The following is an 18,334-nucleotide window of genomic DNA, read 5'->3' as shown; positions in this document are numbered from 1 at the left end:
AAATTATCTGCCCATGTATGGCTCATGAAGGGCAGGGGGAATCAGGAGCAGGGAGTACGAGAAACAACCCCAGAAGCAGTGAATTAAATAGGGTGTCAGAAGACGAGGAGGTGCTGCAGAGAAAAATAAACAGGGAAGGAAGGTATTGATAGAAGATGCATGCGACCAGGTGGGTTGCGATTTTAAATACAGTAGACAAGGAAGGACTCTCTGAGAAGGTGACACCTGAGCAGAGACTGGCAGTGAGTGAGCAAGCCTGGTAGGCTGGTGTCATGTGAAATAGGGTGCCTTTCTGTGTGCTCTAAGCTGCTTGTTGTAAGCCTTTCTAATGCCATCCTTAAGAGTAGCTAATCTTAAAGAAAAGTGAGGTTGGAAGTGGTGTTAGAAGGTAAATGTTGAGAGCAGATGGTGCAGTTTGTGTGTTCATCCTTGGCTTTCTCTAAAATCTGTTTCCTTCTACACTGAGCACCTGGTATGACGCTGCAGTTTTCACTTTGTGAAAAGGGATACCTGCTATGCATTTTTTCCCCCTTAATTTCTTTTGGAAGAAAAAGGTTTGCTTAATGGAAATAGAAGCTGGAGAGTTGTTTGTTTTTTCCCAGAAACCACAATAATAGAAAAAAATATGAGTGAGCCCTGAAGAAGCTGCTGTGCAGTCAGTCACAGCAGTGGAAGCGGGCTGGTGTCTGGAGAGCCCCTAAATACACTTCCAGAGAGTGTGGAATGTGGTCTGGGCTCTGGACAAGGCCACAATCTGTTAACACTCAGAATCTGAAAGGTTGTTTTTGTCTTCAGTTCTTCTGGTTGATCTACATGACCAGCCTGGCTGCTGCAAAGGAAGAACCCACCAAAGGGAGTGACTGAAGACGTAAGTATGAATCTGGCCCGGCAGCTGACCTGTTGGAGCGGTTTCCTTTGAGATTCTAGAGACGAGTTTCCTTTGAGATTCTAAGTTTTGCTTTCCTTAGCCAATAGCTTTCATTCTTCACTGCAGGATAGAAGTTCAGTCTTGAAGAGTGTTCAAACTGGTAATTCTCACTCTGTCTTTGAGGTACTTCAGAACAACTCCAGCTACTTCAAATAGCTTTATTCCAAATGCAGTTAACTTGAATTTGCTTTATTTTCTGTAGTATGTTACCTAGGCGGGGAGAGAGACGTTTTGATAGAACGCATCCTGGCAGATCAACAAATGTGAGGATGATATACGGTCCTCATCTATGCTCCAAGCATACTGAGTGTTCTATTGGAATTAGAGGACTGGGGAATGAGGACTTTGGAGTTTGATCTTGTTTAACTAGTGACCATGACTTAGATAAGGAGAAGTTCAGAGGTGAAAGGTGAATCAGAAGACCCAGAACTGTTTTGAGCAAAGTACATAAGAGGCAACTAAGGAAGCCTGAAATGCTGGAGGATATATATAGATGTGACCTTCCTCAGTGATACCAGGGGAAAATGCACCCTATGCAGGAGACACTTCCATGTAACCTTTACTCTAGTTTTTCTGCATCATTTGTATCTAAAATCCAAAGTAGATAATGCTGAGCACTTATAAGTTTTTTGCATTTGTTACAAGCACATTAAGAAATACAGGCAGTAACTTGCCATAATGCACCACTTTATGACTCAGCAGGTCGTTGAGCCTCTCTGTCTTTATTTGCCCTTCTGCTTTTAAGTGCTTATGGAGATAACGTAGCCTGAAACCTGTGAAGCATGTTTTAAAAACCATAATGGTCTATTTAAAGTGTTTTTGAATTAAGTTGATTTATTTCCTTAAAATGTGGTTGAATGTGCAAGCCACTGGCAATATTGGTCACAGGTGGCCTGATTTTTAAAGGCTGTGAACACCCCAATGCCAGGGACTTTGTAACTTTTTTGTAACTTTATAACTTTAATTCAGAAATTGAAGCTTCTATTTATCAATCAAAAAGAAGAAAGAGGGAATTCTTTGGCGGTCCACTGGCTAAGACTCCACACTTGCACTGCAGGGGACACCTGGTTGGAGAACTAAGATCCTGCAAGGCACATGATCTAAAGACAAAATTGTCAAAATGGAAAGAAAAAAATAAGATGTAACATTAGGAGCGGGGTGACAGAGAGAGCCTTTGAGTATGTGTGATCCACCCTACTATTAAAAGCAGGGCAAGGGATGCAGGTTTGATCCCTGGTTGAGGAACTAAGATTTTTTGTGGCCAAAAAATAGAGGGAAAAAGAAAGAGCATGGGGAAATATATTTTAAATCCCAGTTTCCTCTTTCAACCAGATACCCTTCAGAAAAGGTGCTCAGAGCCTCTGTCACCCTAGTCTAGCTTGTTACGCAGGTATTTAGGGAAGGACCAGCTTGGGGAAAGGGGTGGGATTTCTGTAGTGGGTGTTTCATCTTTTACAAGTGTAAACAAAGAGGCCAGTTGGTCCAACCTTGCATGTCTTTGTCCCAGAAGCCACTGCAGGTGTGTTAGCAGCTCTGCTTCTGTAACAAAAGACGCACTACATCTCGGAAGAGAATGGCCCTTTTCCAGGGAGCGGCCTTCTTCATGCTGGTAGCGTCCTGTGTTTGCAGCACTGTCTTCCACAGAGAGCAGCAGACTTGGTTTGAGGGCGTCTTCCTGTCTTCCATGTGCCCTGTCAACGTCAGCGCCGGCACCTTGTATGGAATTATGTTTGATGCAGGGAGCACTGGGACGCGAATTCACGTTTACACCTTTGTGCAGAAAATACCAGGTGAGTGCAGCTGGGGCCCTCACCAGCATCTTGAAACCCACACTTGAGCATCTCCTCCTCCTAGAAACAGATGTGCTGAGAGTGTGTGATGCCAGCTACAGAATTTTACAGTCTCTAAATGTCTTTCTTCAGAGAAAACTTTGGACTATAACTGAACACATATGGTTTAACTTGGCGTAAAATTCAAAGCAATCAGGACTGCCTGTAGTCTGAACCCATGTGTCTAAGAAGTGTAGTTATAATTTGTTTTTACTTTTCTCCAAAGGTGAATTAATACTCCAGGGTTCAGAATATTGAGAGTGGTCTTGAGAAGACGACCACTACCACCCTTGGCAAAGGGAATGAGGGGACCCTGGAGATTAATGTTTTCTGAATATTCAGTCTTCTCAAGTTAGACACAGAGTCTAGGGAAAGGAGTAGAAGCGAGGTGCCCACCAGAGAAATGGCAGAGGGACCCTCGGTAATTACTTTTCATCCTCTCTCCCCCTACCCAGTACTCCTTCAAGCCTCCTACAATTCCTCTCAGGTGGGATGACTTGGAATCGCTGGGGGAAATAGGTTAATATGATACAGAGCCCAGGATCAGGAAGAGTCTGACTTTTGATAATCGGCCATCTCTCTTCTATTTTGCTCATGGACAACATAGGACAGCTTCCAGTTCTGGAAGGGGAAATTTTTGATTCTGTGAAGCCAGGACTTTCTGCTTTTGTAGATCAACCTAAGCAGGTGAGTTTTTTACAATAGATGTTTAGATTCTCAAATGCCTTGATAACTTGACCACACCACTGCTGTTAAATATTTTATGCTGTTCTCTGCTGATATTGAGGTCATGTGTGAGATCAGTTTTCTGTCCTCAGCTAATCTCCTGGATAACAGTAATTGTATACCCTGGGTTCACCAGGGCTTAGGGGGAAGGAGGTGTGAAAATAGCTTGTCACCACGCTGGGAGAGCACCTCTTTCAGGAGATTGTGCTATTTGTATTGACTGTTTAAGATTTTGATTTGAAGCCATCAACTGTGTTAATTAATGTAGATGCAGAAAATGGTTGTGAAGTTCTATAAAGTAGAAGGTATACACATGGCAATTGAGGTGAAGTCCATTTCTGTCCTTATACAGCGTAGAACCATGGTTATGTTCTAGAAACTGGGCAAAACCCATGACAAAAAGTCTTCAGTAATAGAAGATGAATGTAGAGTTCTGTCATAGCTGTATTTCACATGTGAGCTCTCAGAGCATACAACACCCCATGTGTCAGGGGCCACACTGGCATAAAATAGAGTAAGGCAGAATGTTGAACTTTGGTGCATATATTAAAGATATTGTTCAGTGTCACGAGTGCAATCATTAACCGGAGGAAAACCTGATGTTAAAAATGGCTTGAACTTGAAGAACCAAGAGGATGTTTATTTTCTCAGCTTGCCGCTATGAAATGGCAAATGTGCTATAGAAAATTAGGAGCTGTTGAAAACAATTGCATTGTTAGAAACTGATTTGACATTTAGAGAGTAAAATTGTGCTGTGGTTATAATGTTTAAGAGGCAGTATGTTGTCAGAACAGACGCTTACTCAGAAAAACAATGGATTTAAAATACTGGATTCTAACTTATCGTAATTTGAACACATGTACCATGCATGTTGGTGCTGGTAATGCAAAAATGAACCTGGTGTGTCCTGTCCTGCCAGAACTCGTAAAAGGTGCAGCATAATGACAGCTGCAGCTAGCATTTGTGCGGCAGCTCTGCACAGTCTGCCTCTTTTTTTTTTTTTAATAAAACTGTTCTAACTAACTTATTTATTTTACTGTTTTTGGCTGCGCTAGGTCTTGTGGTGGCACGCAGGTTTTCTCTAGTTGCAGCGAGCGGGGGGCTGCACTCGAGATGCAGACTTGCCATTGCAGTGGCTTCTCTTGTTGCAGAGCACAGGCTCCAGAGCGTGTGGGCTTCCGTAGTTATGGCGCATGGGCTTTGCCCCACAGCAGGTGGGGTCTTCCCGGACCAGGGATCAGACCCATGTCCCCTGCATTGACAGGAGGATTCTTAACCATTGGACCAGCAGGGAAGCCCAGTCTGCCTCATCTAATGCACACAGCAGTTTTATGTGATGGTATCTGCATCTCACAGCTGAGGACACCAACCCCAGGGGGACCGCAGGGCTAGCAAGTGAGCCATCTAACTCCAAACCTTGTTTCTTTCACTATACCAACTTTCTGGCCTGACGCTATTTTTAAAAAATGTTTTCATTAATGAATGAATATGAAATTCTTTAATATCAGATACCATTTTTCTTCTCTTTCTTGGCTATGCTGTGCTGCTTGCAGAATCTCAGTTCCCTGACTGGGGATGGAAATTGGGCCACAGCGGTGAGAGTGCCAAATCCTAACCAGTTGGCCGTCAGGAAACTGCCCGCCCCCGTGTAGCTAATTTTTATATGAGACACAAAAGAACAATTAACCACTCTATAAAAGAATCATTTTTATTAGGACTTAATCAAAATGAAATGGCTTCTCCTCCTTCAAAGAAGCCCGCTTCTCGGGGTCTCTGCTCTTCAGAGCAGAAAAGGCTGATGGGAGCCCTCGGCCCCCTCGCTCCTGGTACTGTCCCAGAGCATGCCAAGGGCGCAGACACGCTCCACTAAACGCACGGTTCACTGGATTCGTGAATCGTCTCTTTTAAAGGGCGCTGAGACTGTTCAAGAACTCTTAGAGGTGGCCCAAGACTCAATCCCTCCAAGTCACTGGAAGAGAACGCCAGTGGTGCTGAAGGCAACAGCGGGGCTGCGCTTGCTGCCAGAAGAGAAGGCCGAGGCGCTGCTCTTTGAGGTACATTGTTTTGTCTGTTTGCTTGTTTTTACAAAAAACCAATGATGACTTACCTAGTTTCTTAGGGAAAAGGGATGAGTTCTGTTAAAATTTTATCTGGGGAAAATGAAGAGTGTGGCTTTCTCAGTATTATAGGATATGTTCGGAATCTGTTCTATTGCCTTAGGAAATCTAGATTTCTTTCCTCCTTTTGCTAGGTAAAAGAGATCTTCAAGAAATCACCTTTCCTGGTACCAGATGACAGTGTTAGCATCATGGATGGATCCTATGAAGGTGGGCAAGGTGTTGATGTATGGTGGGGGAGAGGGCCAGGGTTAATAAATATCCGATTAAAGGCACTGGGGAGACGGGTAGGGGTGCTGAAGAAAAAGGAACAAATAAGCAAGGAGGAAGGGTATAGCGGGAAATGGAAAGATGGGGAGCAGGAAATGTGTGTTTTAGATACGAAATTTAGAGATAAAAGAACAAAGGTGGGGCCCAGGAAGAGGGGAAAAAAAATGCTCTGGATGTAATCTTTGTCTTTCTTTCCTTTTTTAGGCATATTAGCTTGGGTTACTGTGAATTTTCTGACAGGTAACACATTCTCACATTTATCTAAGAACTTAACTGGGTTTCACACATGGTCAGGGAGCAAAATACCAATACCTTTTTTCTTCATATTGTTCTTTAGTTTTAAAAAAAAAGGAGGATGGGGAGGAAAGACAGGAAGTTAATGTTTATTACCTGCCTTCAGGACCTCAGCTGCAGCAAGAGTCCTTCTTGGTTAGCCTTTGCTTGCAGCCTTAGGCGCTGGGGAGCATGGAGTGTTTACAGAATGCCTTCAGTATATGCCAGGAGTAGGAGAGAAATTGCAGACAGGGGAGTGTTGGGCTGTCTAGGAAGCACAAGATGCTCAGAGCTGACTGTCATTCACAGGTCAGCTGCACGGCCACAACCAGGAGACTGTGGGGACCCTGGACCTGGGAGGGGCCTCCACCCAAATCACGTTCCTGCCTCAGTTCGAGGTGAGTCAGATACATACGAGGGTCTGGTTACCAACCCACTTGGCAGACATTTCATGGTGCTAAGAAAGGGCCCCCTTTCAGACAGCGGCTCCACCATGAGCAGGCCGAGTAGGGTCAATTAATGACTGACTGAACTTGCTCTCACTGTTCAGAGTCCCTTTGATTCCTCAAGTCTTGTGAGATGAGCAGTGTAATCTGTCTTCTTTGTCTCTGATTTTGGAGGGAAGGAGAGGGAGGGGATACTGAGGATAACATCTTCAGACAACTGTGGATCCTGAACAGTCTTTTTGCTTTTTCTGTTTTGCAGAAAACCCTGGAACAAACCCCTAGGGACTACCTCACTTCCTTTGAGATGTTTAACAGCACTTATAAGCTCTATACACATAGGTGAGGGAGAGGGACATGGAGCAGTAATATTTTGCATTGTATGATTCTCCTAACTTTTCAAAGCATTTTCACATTTTGTTACACCTGACCAGCCTTACAAAAATCTTTTCCAGTCCCCAAAGGCCTGTTAACTGAAACCCGAGCCACTTACCAAAGCCTGGGGGACCCAAGATTCTCTATTCTTGCCCTAAAAACATGTAATAATAATAAAATAAAAAGTAATATAAGATTTTAAAAAATAATGTAAAAGAGTAAAAAAGATAAGTAATATAAGTCAAGTTTTCTCTAGAGACAGAACACTCAGAGAAGGTTCAGCCAAAGCTCTGTGTCAGCTTCTTTTATACTGACCTCAGATGCTCAAGATCCAGCCTAGAATTTGATCACAGTTGGGCTAGAAGCTAGGATAATGAGAGCTTCTCTGCGGATGTTCCCAGGGCGGAGCCCTAGGCTGTGTCACCACCTCTGGCCTTTAAATCATGGAAAGTTCTTACTGCACAGCCTTGGTCTGAACTGTGCAGGAATTACTGCGTGTTGTCTGCATGAGATGAATAGGTCACGGAGAACAAGTTTTTCCTCCCTCCAACGGGAGACGGAGAAACCATATTACTTTTGGAAGAAGGAGCTTTAAGCTGGAGAATTCAGGACCGGCATGAAATTAGTCAATCCTGTATTTTACAGTTACTTGGGATTTGGATTGAAAGCTGCAAGACTAGCAACCCTGGGAGCCCTGGAGACGGCAGGTTTGTCTGGGTGCCTTGCTGGTCGGGGTGTGGTGAGAGCGACACCAGTCCTCAGCTTGCCTTTTCCCTGCCTTGGCAGTGATTCTGTGGCAGAAGGGGTTATGCTGAAGTAGGAGGCGTATGTTGTATAATGGACATAATAATGGCAAATTCCTTTTCTACTTTATGAGTTCAGATATTTTTATAGATATATTATTCACCATTTCCAGCATGAAATCTGTTGGTATAGGGGTCTATGGCCAGAAGGCTGAAGCATCTGCAGTAATTAAAACTCAAGGAGTAAATTTGGCAGGAGCTCGCTCAGGCCCTTAAGTTTTATGTGGGAGGTGCAGGCAGCAGTCCACTTACCACATAGAATAACCGAACAGCTCCATTCCTCTCTTCACAGGCAGAAAAGGGGTCAAAAGTTCAGCTTTTGGGGTCAGACAGAACCAGGTTCAGTACCAGTCTTGTGATCTGGGGCCAGTTAGCTAAACTTCTTGTGCCCCTTTTCTTCACCTTAAAAGAGATTTTGCATTTAATTCAATCTGTATGGCATGTGGTTCACAGTAAGCTATTGTTGTGATGATGACTTGACATTTCAGAGTTTACATTTTCAGGTGTATTAAGTCTTACAACAACCAATGAGAAGAGTAGATCAGTATTTTTCCCCCTTTTTTAGAAATGAGGGAACTTTATTCCATTATAGGTTTTAGATTTAATATATGATGAAAGCCAACAACCCCTCTGCCAAATAAATATAAGCATGAAAATTTGCCTGGAGTTTCAGGGGGCTCACCAAGCCCATCTGTGAACCCTGAGAGTAAGAATTCATATCATAGGAAGCAGTCACGGAACTAATTCCATATGATTTTAAGGCCCAGCCACCTTGATAATACCTTTTAACCTTACTGGCTTCTTGTTTGGCTTTCTTTCTCTCTCTCCCTCACACCCTTGCCTCTTACTTTGTGGTCTGGTTTCTTCCAGGAATTGATGGACATACTTTCCGAAGTGCCTGTCTGCCGAGATGGTTGGAAGCAGAGTGGATCTTTGGGGGCGTGAAATACCAGTACGGTGGCAATCAAGAAGGCAAGTGGTATTTTTTCCACTGGTTGAAATTACGTTTATAGTAGAAGTCTGGAAAAGTCCCATGGGAAACTTCTTCCAGAGCTCAAGAGAAGAGAAGCTTGTCTTTTGCAGGAACTAATTCCAAGGAGATGTTGGTGTGCCTCCAGGAGTAGTGTATCATGACAGAGAACACGGCAGCTGTCACTCTCTCTGCAGCTCTTTCCCTGCCCAAGTGTTGTGGATCCATTAGAAACCTCTTAGCTGGCATCTAACTTATTAAGGGTCTCAGCTCTCTGCAGGGTGAAACTGTCTCAGATTCAATTAATGCTTAGCTATTTCAGTTAGAGAATTGAGGCGATAAAACAGTAATTGATCTTTGGTATTATAAAAGGCATAGACATTCAACTCAAGGGAGCAACTTAATTTTTCCAGTGAAGGAAGCAGGTGAGCCTCTGCATACTTATCATAACTACCGTGAAACGCAGTGCTGGGCGGCACCTCGAGGTGGGCCCTGGCTTCTTTGGTGAACGCAGGTTAGGGAGGGAGCTCCGTGGAGAAGCAGGTACCAGTTTTCCAGAGGGATGAAGCCGCAGAAGTTTGCTCATCTTTGTCTGTAAGCGCTTTGTCCCGAGCCTCAGTGCGCCTTGGTCCTCCTCCTGTTCCTCCCTCAGCAGCTTGCCTCTCACTTTCCCTCCTTGCCCTTTGCCCCAGCAGGAGAGGTGGGCTTTGAGCCCTGCTATGCCGAAGTGCTGAGGGTGGTGCAAGGAAAACTTCATCAACCAGATGAGGTCCAGAGAGGCTCCTTCTACGCTTTCTCTTACTACTATGACCGAGCCGTGGACACAGACATGATTGGTGAGTTCACGCCAGGTGTCAGTGCAGGGGAGAGCTGGGCAAGCCTGTGGTGGGGAAGGGAGGGGACAAAGGAGTATTTGTAGTGCTTTGTTGAGCTGCTCACCCTGCTTTGCTCCCAAGTCACTCAAGTGGGAGAGTATGGTTTAGAATCTTGTGAGACTAGAAGGTAGCCTAAACCAGTATACATGAAGTATATACTAAACAAGTATACATGAAGTCTTTTTTTTTCTTTTTTTTACATCTTAATGGAGGTATAATTGACATAAAATAAAACACACATATTTCAAGTATATGATTGGGTAAGTTTTGACACGTGTAAACACCCACGAAACGATCACCAAATTCAAGATAATGAATATACTCATCACCCCATCCTCTCTCCGCTTTATAACTGTTTTTCTTATCATAATAGTAACACATTTTGTTTAGCTGTGAGAATGTATATATGTGATCAGTCATGGCCTGAGATATGAATTAATTTTTTATTTTCTACTGTATTTAATGGCCCCTTTTTAATGGGCCAGTTTTTTAGCTGTAATTAAGCATACAAACAGATTATAAATAAAATAAATGGCATAGATTATATTGTAGGGATATGTCATGTTTGTTTATCTCATTTTTAATATTGGAAATTTTTTACTTTTTCATTATTATAAATATCACTAGGATAAATTTTCTTATGCTTCCTGGAAGGCCTTTTGAGTTCAACTGCTGTTCTGTTTCAGATTATGAAAAAGGGGGTGTTTTAAAAGTTGAAGATTTTGAGAGAAAAGCAAGGGAAGGTAAGTGTCAGTGGAAATCACTGAAGGCAAGCCCGTGAAGCTGTGCCTGCCAACACCAGTGACCTTAAGGTCACCTGATGCCAGCAGAAAGCCGCTCAGCAGGCTGGTTTCCTATCTTTGCCAGCAGTTAAAAGCATTAAGTGGCAAAGAAAAAAATGAGAATACAAGAGTTTGGACAAATGGTGAAAACCTTTTCTTCTTACTACATTTCTTTCTTCCTTTTTTAAAAGAAGTTGAAATAGTGTTATCAGTGGTAATAAAACTAACCATCAGAATATACGAGAAATAGTTGCAGAGGCTTCCTTGAAGGAGTCCATAGTAAATGCAAATAACTGATCTCATCCAGAGGCCGTGAAATAGGACTAACTGGTATTTCCCTGTCTTCTGGGTCTCAGCATTAACACTGTATAAGGGACTTAGTTGAATTAAGCCCCAACATTAGGTCATAGAAATACATGTCATAGCAAATGAACTAGGTAGGGCCCATGCACCTTTGAGTATATGAGATGTCACGTCAGAAATGTGCAGGTTCTTGATGAGCTGGGGTCCTGCAGAGGCTGTGACTGCACAGTTCTAGCCCCTGAGACTCCCAAGCATCCGGGAGAGGAAGAATGAGGATTCTGCTGTGCTTATTCTCAGTCTGTATTTAGAGAAAGTCATGCCTCTCCGATGGCTGCAGACTTGGCATTGCACTTTTCTTTCTCTCACTGCCAGTGTGTGATAACCTGGAAAACTTCACCTCAGGCAGTCCCTTCCTGTGCATGGATCTCAGTTACATCACAGCCTTGCTGAAGGACGGCTTTGGCTTTGCAAGCAGCACCGTCTTACAGGTAAGAGAGAGGACACTAGTGCCACGTAACAGTCCTCTCACTCCGCAGCTGGGGAGAAAGAGTTAAAAACTTGTTTAGTAATCAGAGTGGCTGCAGGTGGAATTTGGAGATAATTTCATTCAGGCTATGGACAAGGCAGTGTGCAAGGCACCATGAATATGGGAAATCAGCTCGATGCAGTAGCAGCTTCTAAGTACAGTTGACCCTTGAATAAAACAGGCTGAATAACATGGATTCTTTTCAATAGTAAGTATTAGAGTACTACACAATCTGTAGTTCGTTGCATCCACAGATATGGAGGGCTGACTGTACAGTTATATGCAGGTTTTTGACCACACAGGGGATGGCACTTATAACCCCCTGTAGTTCAAGGGTCGACTCTATATTACCAGGCAAGCTATCCCAGAGGTCATAGAGCAGAGTGGTTTGTGGCCAAGTTAAGATGCCCAAGTCACATGGTTTATTAAATCAATTTCAAAAGTCAGAGTGAGAAGCAAGGGGAACACACAGATGGGGTGCAGGCAGTGCTGTACTTCCTGAATTCTGGGCTCATATGTCCTGCCTGTCTTTGCTGCTGACAATGTGGTTTCAAGTACTGTAGGTAAAGTGTGGTCAAGGGAGCACAAGGACAAAGGGTGCCTGGGGCAAAGCTGCTCTTTTTGAAGGGGCACCGGCCAGTGGCATCAGCTTGCTCATTAGTCCATTTGATGATTTTGTTTGGCAGAGGACATGAGGGACCTCTGCCAAAGGGTATCACCAGTGAGTGGCTTACTAAGACCTCAGGAGTATTGAATGCCTTACGTAGTATGTTGTATGTATTTTGTGTGTGCCTCATATATTTAGTCGGAGAAGGCAATGGCACCCCACTCCAGTACTCTTGCCTGGAAAATGCCATGGAGGGAGGAGCCTGGTAGGCTGGAGTCCACGGGGTCACTAAGAGTCGGCACGACTGAACAGCTTCACTTTGGCTTTTCACTTTCATGCATTAGAGAAGGAAATGGCAACCAACTCCAGTGTTCTTGCCTGGAGAATCCCAGGGATGGGGAAGCCTGGTGGGCTGCCGTCTATGGGGTCGCACAGAGTCGGACACAACTGAAGTGATTTAGCAGCAGCAGCAGCAGCATATATTTAGTGCCTCTTGAGTTTTGGGTCCCTCTTTGTCTTCCTTACTTAATCTGTAGTAGCTTGTTATCTATTCCAAACACATAAGTTTCATCCATCCCATATTTTTTTATATTCTGTACCATAACTGAGTAATTGCACATTTTAGTTACACAGATGATTAAGATGTAATCTTTGTCCTCAAATATTAATAGTATACAGGTCATTAGAGGGGATGTAACAGACATACAACTATGCCACAAGGCAACTTTGAATTTCAAGGTCAAGTACGTCGATTGTAGTTTGTGAAGTTCCCTTCTCTTGTGTCACTTCCCCTTCCTGTTTCTTCATTTCCAGATCAGTTTATAGTGCCTCATTTCTTATGTTATACAGATTTCATAAATTCATTTGTACACAGGTATTTGGATTTAATGTTGTTATACCTGCCGAGAATATTGGCATTTAAGGAGTTATTTGCCCATAGTCAGTAAAGCGTAGTGTTAAAAGCATGCCTCTGTTCTCCATCAGATCTGGGTTCAAGCTCTGATTCTGCAAGCTTTCTAGCTCTGTAACCTTAGATGACTTACCTCCCCTCTCTTTTAAGTTCCTGATTCAAAACACGGGGGTCCTTAGAGTACCCATTTCTTAGGGCTGTTATGAAAACGGAGATCAAGTCCAGTGCCTGTCACATAGTAAGTTATTAATATTGTTAGTGTAGGCATTTCACACCAGTGGGAGGCTTGGGCTCATCCTAAGCCCGCAATACTAAGTTAACTACTACCTGTACTTAAGCATCAACAGTAACCAAATCATTTAAGGACAATTTTCTGCCATTTCCATTTCTGGCATCCTTTACGTCTTCATTTCAGTGGCAGCAGAATTTGCATCAGGGGTGGGCAGTTCCCAGTTCCAGAGATCGCTTCACTTTGGCATCGAGGTCCTGAGGACAGAGGGACATTTCAGGGTGGTGGGGCTAGGGGGTACTCCCAGTGTGACTTGGGTGTCACAGACTAAATCTCAAGATAATGATGCACATGCCATTCTCAGCTTTTGGCACATTGACTGTTGACTTAATTTTATTAAGTTAACACAGAAGTACTGTGTCATAAGAAGCTAGAAGATTAAAAGCAGTCCACTGATTTGCAAACCTGGGCATAGCATCTTTATAATAGCTTATGCAGAATTCCAGTAAAACTGATAAAAATGGAGTTATCTGGTTGAAGCAGAGGTAGGGGACCTGGAACACCACCATCTGCCTCCTTTCTCCTTTGAAGCACTTCTAAGGAACCTCTAGGATTCTGAAGAAACAATTTGATAAATGCTAATCTAATCCGGTTATGCAGTTGAGAAAATTAACTTTTGCCCAAAGTCACTGAACCAACTCAAGCACAGTCTGGCCTACAATGCCTAAAATCCCTTGATTGGTTATTAACAAGTGCTTAAGAAGAGGAGGTTAATTACAAAGTATGAATTGAGAAGCTTAGTATGTTCTTTCCTACCCCTAAATCTACTGCTGCTGCTAAGTTGCTTCAGTCGCGTCCGACTCTGTGCAACCCCATAGATGGCAGCCCACCAGGCTCCCCTGTCCCTGGGATTCTCCAGGCAAGAACACTGGAGTGGGTTGCCATTTCCTCCTCCAATGCATGAAAGTGAAAAGTGAAAGTGAAGTCGCTCAGTTGTGTCCGACTCTTCACGACCCCATGGACTGCAGCCCATCAGGCTCCTCCGTCCATGGGATTTTCCAGGCAAGAGTATTGGAGTCGGGTGCCATTGCCTTCTCCGCTAAATCTACTAACTCCTGTTATATATTTAGTTTCAGGACTAGGGAGAGTTCAGAAGCCTATGTAGAAGATCCTTTTCAGAAGTCCTGAGTTGAGACCACTTCCTGGGCCAGAAGATTCAGGGATCAGATGGGCAGGTGTAGGTAGGGGCACTAGGCAGTGATGGGAGGGGGAACTTGCAGGGAGGGTTGGGAGAAGCCTCCAGACACTGGCTACTCCCACTGCTGCCTTGGTTTGGCCATGTAGATGATCTGGGAAGATATTCTCTGCTTGTTATGCATGCTAGAGTTGAAAATGGAATAAAAATGTGAAGACTTTTTTTCTCCTTCCCAACAGCTCACGAAGAAAGTGAACAACATCGAGACCGGCTGGGCCTTGGGGGCCACCTTTCACCTGCTGCAGTCTCTGGGCATCTCCCACTAAGGCCACGCCATTCTTCTGAGGCCTGCATTTGCCAATATTTTTAAAGGGAGAACGAGAGAGGAGAGGATTCTGTTGTGTTCTGAGCTAGTCTGGGGGCCACCTGGACTGAAGCCCAGCAGCTGGTTTCACCAAGAGGAAGGGGCTTTTGTAGACAGGTCTTGCCCTTGGGTCTAGAGATTGGGGTTTAATTAATTTTAATTAATCAAATGTGAACTGTTTCCTAACCACTCTTCATGCACAGCTGGTACCAGAATCTAAATCTTTGAGGTTTCTTGTGTATCAGAGAGCCAAAAGTAACAGCTTTGGAACTTAATCTTAGGGAACCCAGGGATGGAACCGTGGCAACCAAAGAAAAATCTCATTTCAGCCCTTTTAGTGCCTCATCCCTTTGAACATTTTAATTATCCTCTTAGATGTTAAACTGATGACAGTCCCATGACCTTTTGACACCGGTATTTTTCCTACACTTTGCCCTGTCCCACCTTTACTTACACTCACCTGCCCTTACAGAAAAAGGTTTTGCTTTCCATGTGTAATTCAGAGAAAAACACCATATCTGAAGTTACACGATCCCACTTTGTGTTAGTGCCAACTCAGCCAGCTGAGAGCAGCCGTTCTAAATCTCAGCAGGATGGAGAGCAACTCCTCATTGGCCAGAAGTGGGACATCCAGTTAAGAGGACACGTTTTGGGAGGGTGTGTCTGCCTTGTACAGACCACCTTTTAATCAACTTTTTATCAGTCAACCCTCGGATTAATGAACATATCCAATCGTATATAAGGAGTATGTGTGTGTTTCCTGTGCAAATACCTCCTCCTCCCCTTGTCTTTATATTGTCATCCTAAATTTGATTTCTTTGTATTTCTAATACAGCTATACCCTGGTTTCTGGTAAGAGGCCTGTGGGTGTGCTTTCCAAGGACCTAGATTTTGTAATAGCCCCTTTCAGCTTGCACTTTTAGTCTTCATAGCAGTGTCTCTTTCTGCCCTGCCCCCTAATCATTTCAGCTAGCATCCTCTACATAGCTGTCTAGTCCCAGGGTTTCTGATACCCTTCCTGGTGAGACCTAACATTTGACTTGGTTGGCCATCTTGGCCCACATCCATATAGTGGATGCTCACTTTGAATATTCAGCATTCGATTTTGTGAATTATTTCCCCTAAAGTCCATTATCTTGTTCTCTCCCACATGACCATCACTTGCTTGTCTACCCACTTGATTGTTCTTGGACTTGGAAGATCTTCCTGAAGTCTGGCTCTTTACCTCCAGCTTCCTTCCAGCAGAATTGTATCCCCACACACTTGCAGTTTCCACAGTAGACTCAGCTTTTTCACATCAATACACTCGGCCCTCACACCACTTCCTGGGGAACCTTATTTTTAAAGATAGTCCATTGAGTCAAGAAATATTTAATATCTGATATGTGCAGATAAGTCCATTGAGTCAAGAAATATTTAATATCTGATATGCACAAATAAGTCCATTGAGTCAAGAAATATTTAATATCTGATATGTGCAAATAACTAGGCAAATTTCTATATACTTATCCCCCCAAATTTGTTTTTTCAATTCTATGTGGCATTTTTTCATTCTTCACACTAATGTTTAATTATACTGAGGTCACCTTTATACCTATTCTCTTCCTCCAAAAATGCTAAAACAGAATGAAATAATAGAAACAGCTAAATAATGGAAATAATGGAAACAGCTAAAAAATGTAATCATCTTCTACCCATTGCAGTCCCTTAATGCTTCTAACTCGTTATCACTCACTTTCTGTTTAGGCATGTTCCCAGACAACTCATTCCACTTTGGGACTGCACTGATGTTAGAAAAAAAAATTCCCTCCTCCATAGTCTTACTTCTGCTCTAAACTCTCCTTCCATAGTCTTTTTGGGGCTTCCCTGGTGGCTCAGATGGTAAAGTGTCTGCCTGCAACGTGGGAGACCTGGGTTCCCCTGGGTCGAGAAGATCCCCTGGAGAAGGATATGGCAACCCACTCCAGTACTCTTGCCTGGAAAATTCCACGGACAGAGGAGCCTGATAGGCTACAGTCCATGGGGTTACAAAGAGTCAGATACAGTTGAGCGACTTCACTTTCACTTGCATAGTCTTTTGGTGTTTTGAAGAAAACACCTACATCCCTTACATTCTCTTTAACATACTACTTAACCTCTGGACTTTCCCATCTTGTCCAAAGAGAAGGCCATTAGAACCAGTCTTCATACACTAAATGCAAGATTAGGGACAGGGAATCCCCTGGTGGTCCAGTGGTTAGGACTCCATGCTCTCACTGCCGAGGGCCCAGGTTCAGTTCCTGGTTTGAGAACTGAAATCCCATAAATTTCACTGGGGGAGATCATTTCCCATTAGAAACCACGTTTTCCCAAGAGATAAGCTATGTTCACTAAAGACTCCTCCAGCTTGATGGATTCAGAGGAGTAAGATTTCCTGGTCTTTTATCACCACAGTTTATCTCTGGAACTTTTTTTATAAAGGCCACACATTGTTCAGCTGACTTCTTTAGTCATCCCAAATACTTTCAGAACTCTTGGGTAGACGCATTATAACTCCAGAAATGTAGCTACATATTTTCTGATAATCTTGATTAGAACATCTGGAGAATTAACCAGTTTATCCATTATAGGAACAATTTGGAATGAGAATTTTTATTTCTTACAAAAAAGAAGTTTGTCTATTCTTTCTGCCGCTAGTATACTTTTTGGGCCTCTTACAAGAGGTCTTACAGGGTCTAATATTGGGGATTAGGTTTCCTTTCTGTAAATATGTTATATATTTCAAATACTTAGGACAAGGCCCGGCACATAGTGGATGTTGTGTGTGTGTGTGTGTGTTCAGCAAAACATCCTCTGTGGGTTATGGAGGTCTTTGCAAGGTGTGCCTTAAAATTCATGTCTTGCCTGATTTTGTTTGTGTACTTTTGTAGAGTCCATGTTCTTTTTACCTTTCCATTTTCTTATGAAAGAGGACCTTTCTCCCCTACAGTGACGTTTCTGGACTTTGCCAGTAATCACCCAGCTTTTCCCAGAGCTGCCATCTTTCATTCTGGGCACATTTTTCCTGAGATTCCAGGAAGACTTGCAACATTCATGTTTTTACTCTAGAATCTTATAAATTCTCTGCATTTACCTGAAAAGCTCCCCTGTGGTAACACATTTCCCACTCCTTCAAAAATATTTCCCAAGAAAAGCTTACCTTGGGTCAAAAGCAGACCATTATCTTCTCCTTTCATCTTCAAATCAGACTTCTGAGCAAGATATTCTTTATGGCATACAAATCCAATGGATCCAAAAATCTCTTCGATAGGCATCTTGGGTACTTAACCTGCCCCCCGCCCAGGTCTGCCAGCAGTCTGCAATCAAACATGAACAAATTCTGCTGCTAATCAGATTCTTTTCTTTTGACCTGGTTTCTGAGGTCTTTTAACCTGTGCAATGAAATTATTTATTGTTTTATGACAGAATACAGTGGTGTCCCACAGAGGAGCCATCGATGAGAAATGGTGCTGTGATAAGGAAGTAATAACTAGCATTTTAAAACTTGGTTTCCTTTTAAGAAAGTCTAATATACCTATAATAAAGGTTAAAGCAATTTGTCTTATTCTGCATTCTAGCATTATTAATTTTAAAATAGCAGTTCTAACAAAAATGCATCAATTGACTTTCTGATTCTTGTCTATCAAAATAAACTGTATAAATTTACAACCAGCATTTTTTAAAAGTTGTATAAATCTTCTTTTTCAAAAAAATTGTTAACAAGTGAAAATGAATGAGATGGCACCTTAGCAATTTTTGTTTTAAGTAATAAAAATTTATTTTCAGCCAAG

At 43.0% G+C, this 18,334-nt stretch overlaps 1 protein-coding gene across 4 annotated transcripts in view; it reads left to right on the top strand.

The window, feature by feature from the left end:
- The window catches only part of ENTPD5 (ectonucleoside triphosphate diphosphohydrolase 5 (inactive)), a 35,891-nt gene extending 17,558 nt beyond the window's left edge, over positions 1 to 18,333 (top strand). For 3 of the 4 annotated variants that reach the window (XM_055538626.1, XM_055538629.1, XM_055538628.1), the window contains exons 4-17: positions 796 to 868; positions 2,436 to 2,718; positions 3,365 to 3,444; positions 5,394 to 5,537; positions 5,735 to 5,810; positions 6,075 to 6,110; positions 6,453 to 6,541; positions 6,849 to 6,928; positions 7,607 to 7,668; positions 8,635 to 8,736; positions 9,430 to 9,570; positions 10,296 to 10,352; positions 11,067 to 11,182; positions 14,401 to 18,333. In XM_055538626.1, the coding sequence (XP_055394601.1) occupies positions 2,502 to 2,718; positions 3,365 to 3,444; positions 5,394 to 5,537; positions 5,735 to 5,810; positions 6,075 to 6,110; positions 6,453 to 6,541; positions 6,849 to 6,928; positions 7,607 to 7,668; positions 8,635 to 8,736; positions 9,430 to 9,570; positions 10,296 to 10,352; positions 11,067 to 11,182; positions 14,401 to 14,487 (1,287 nt within the window). In that variant the 5' untranslated portion in view covers positions 796 to 868; positions 2,436 to 2,501 and the 3' untranslated portion in view covers positions 14,488 to 18,333. The remainder of the gene's footprint in view (positions 1 to 795; positions 869 to 2,435; positions 2,719 to 3,364; positions 3,445 to 5,393; positions 5,538 to 5,734; positions 5,811 to 6,074; positions 6,111 to 6,452; positions 6,542 to 6,848; positions 6,929 to 7,606; positions 7,669 to 8,634; positions 8,737 to 9,429; positions 9,571 to 10,295; positions 10,353 to 11,066; positions 11,183 to 14,400) is intronic. The other variant, XM_055538627.1, reaches the window with a different exon arrangement.
- The last annotated feature ends 1 nt before the right edge of the window (position 18,334 follows it).

Source organism: Bubalus kerabau, chromosome 10 (assembly GCF_029407905.1).
Source record: "Bubalus kerabau isolate K-KA32 ecotype Philippines breed swamp buffalo chromosome 10, PCC_UOA_SB_1v2, whole genome shotgun sequence".
In the NCBI taxonomy this organism is placed as follows: domain Eukaryota; kingdom Metazoa; phylum Chordata; class Mammalia; order Artiodactyla; family Bovidae; genus Bubalus; species Bubalus kerabau.
This window is presented reverse-complemented; position numbering and strand designations above follow the sequence as displayed.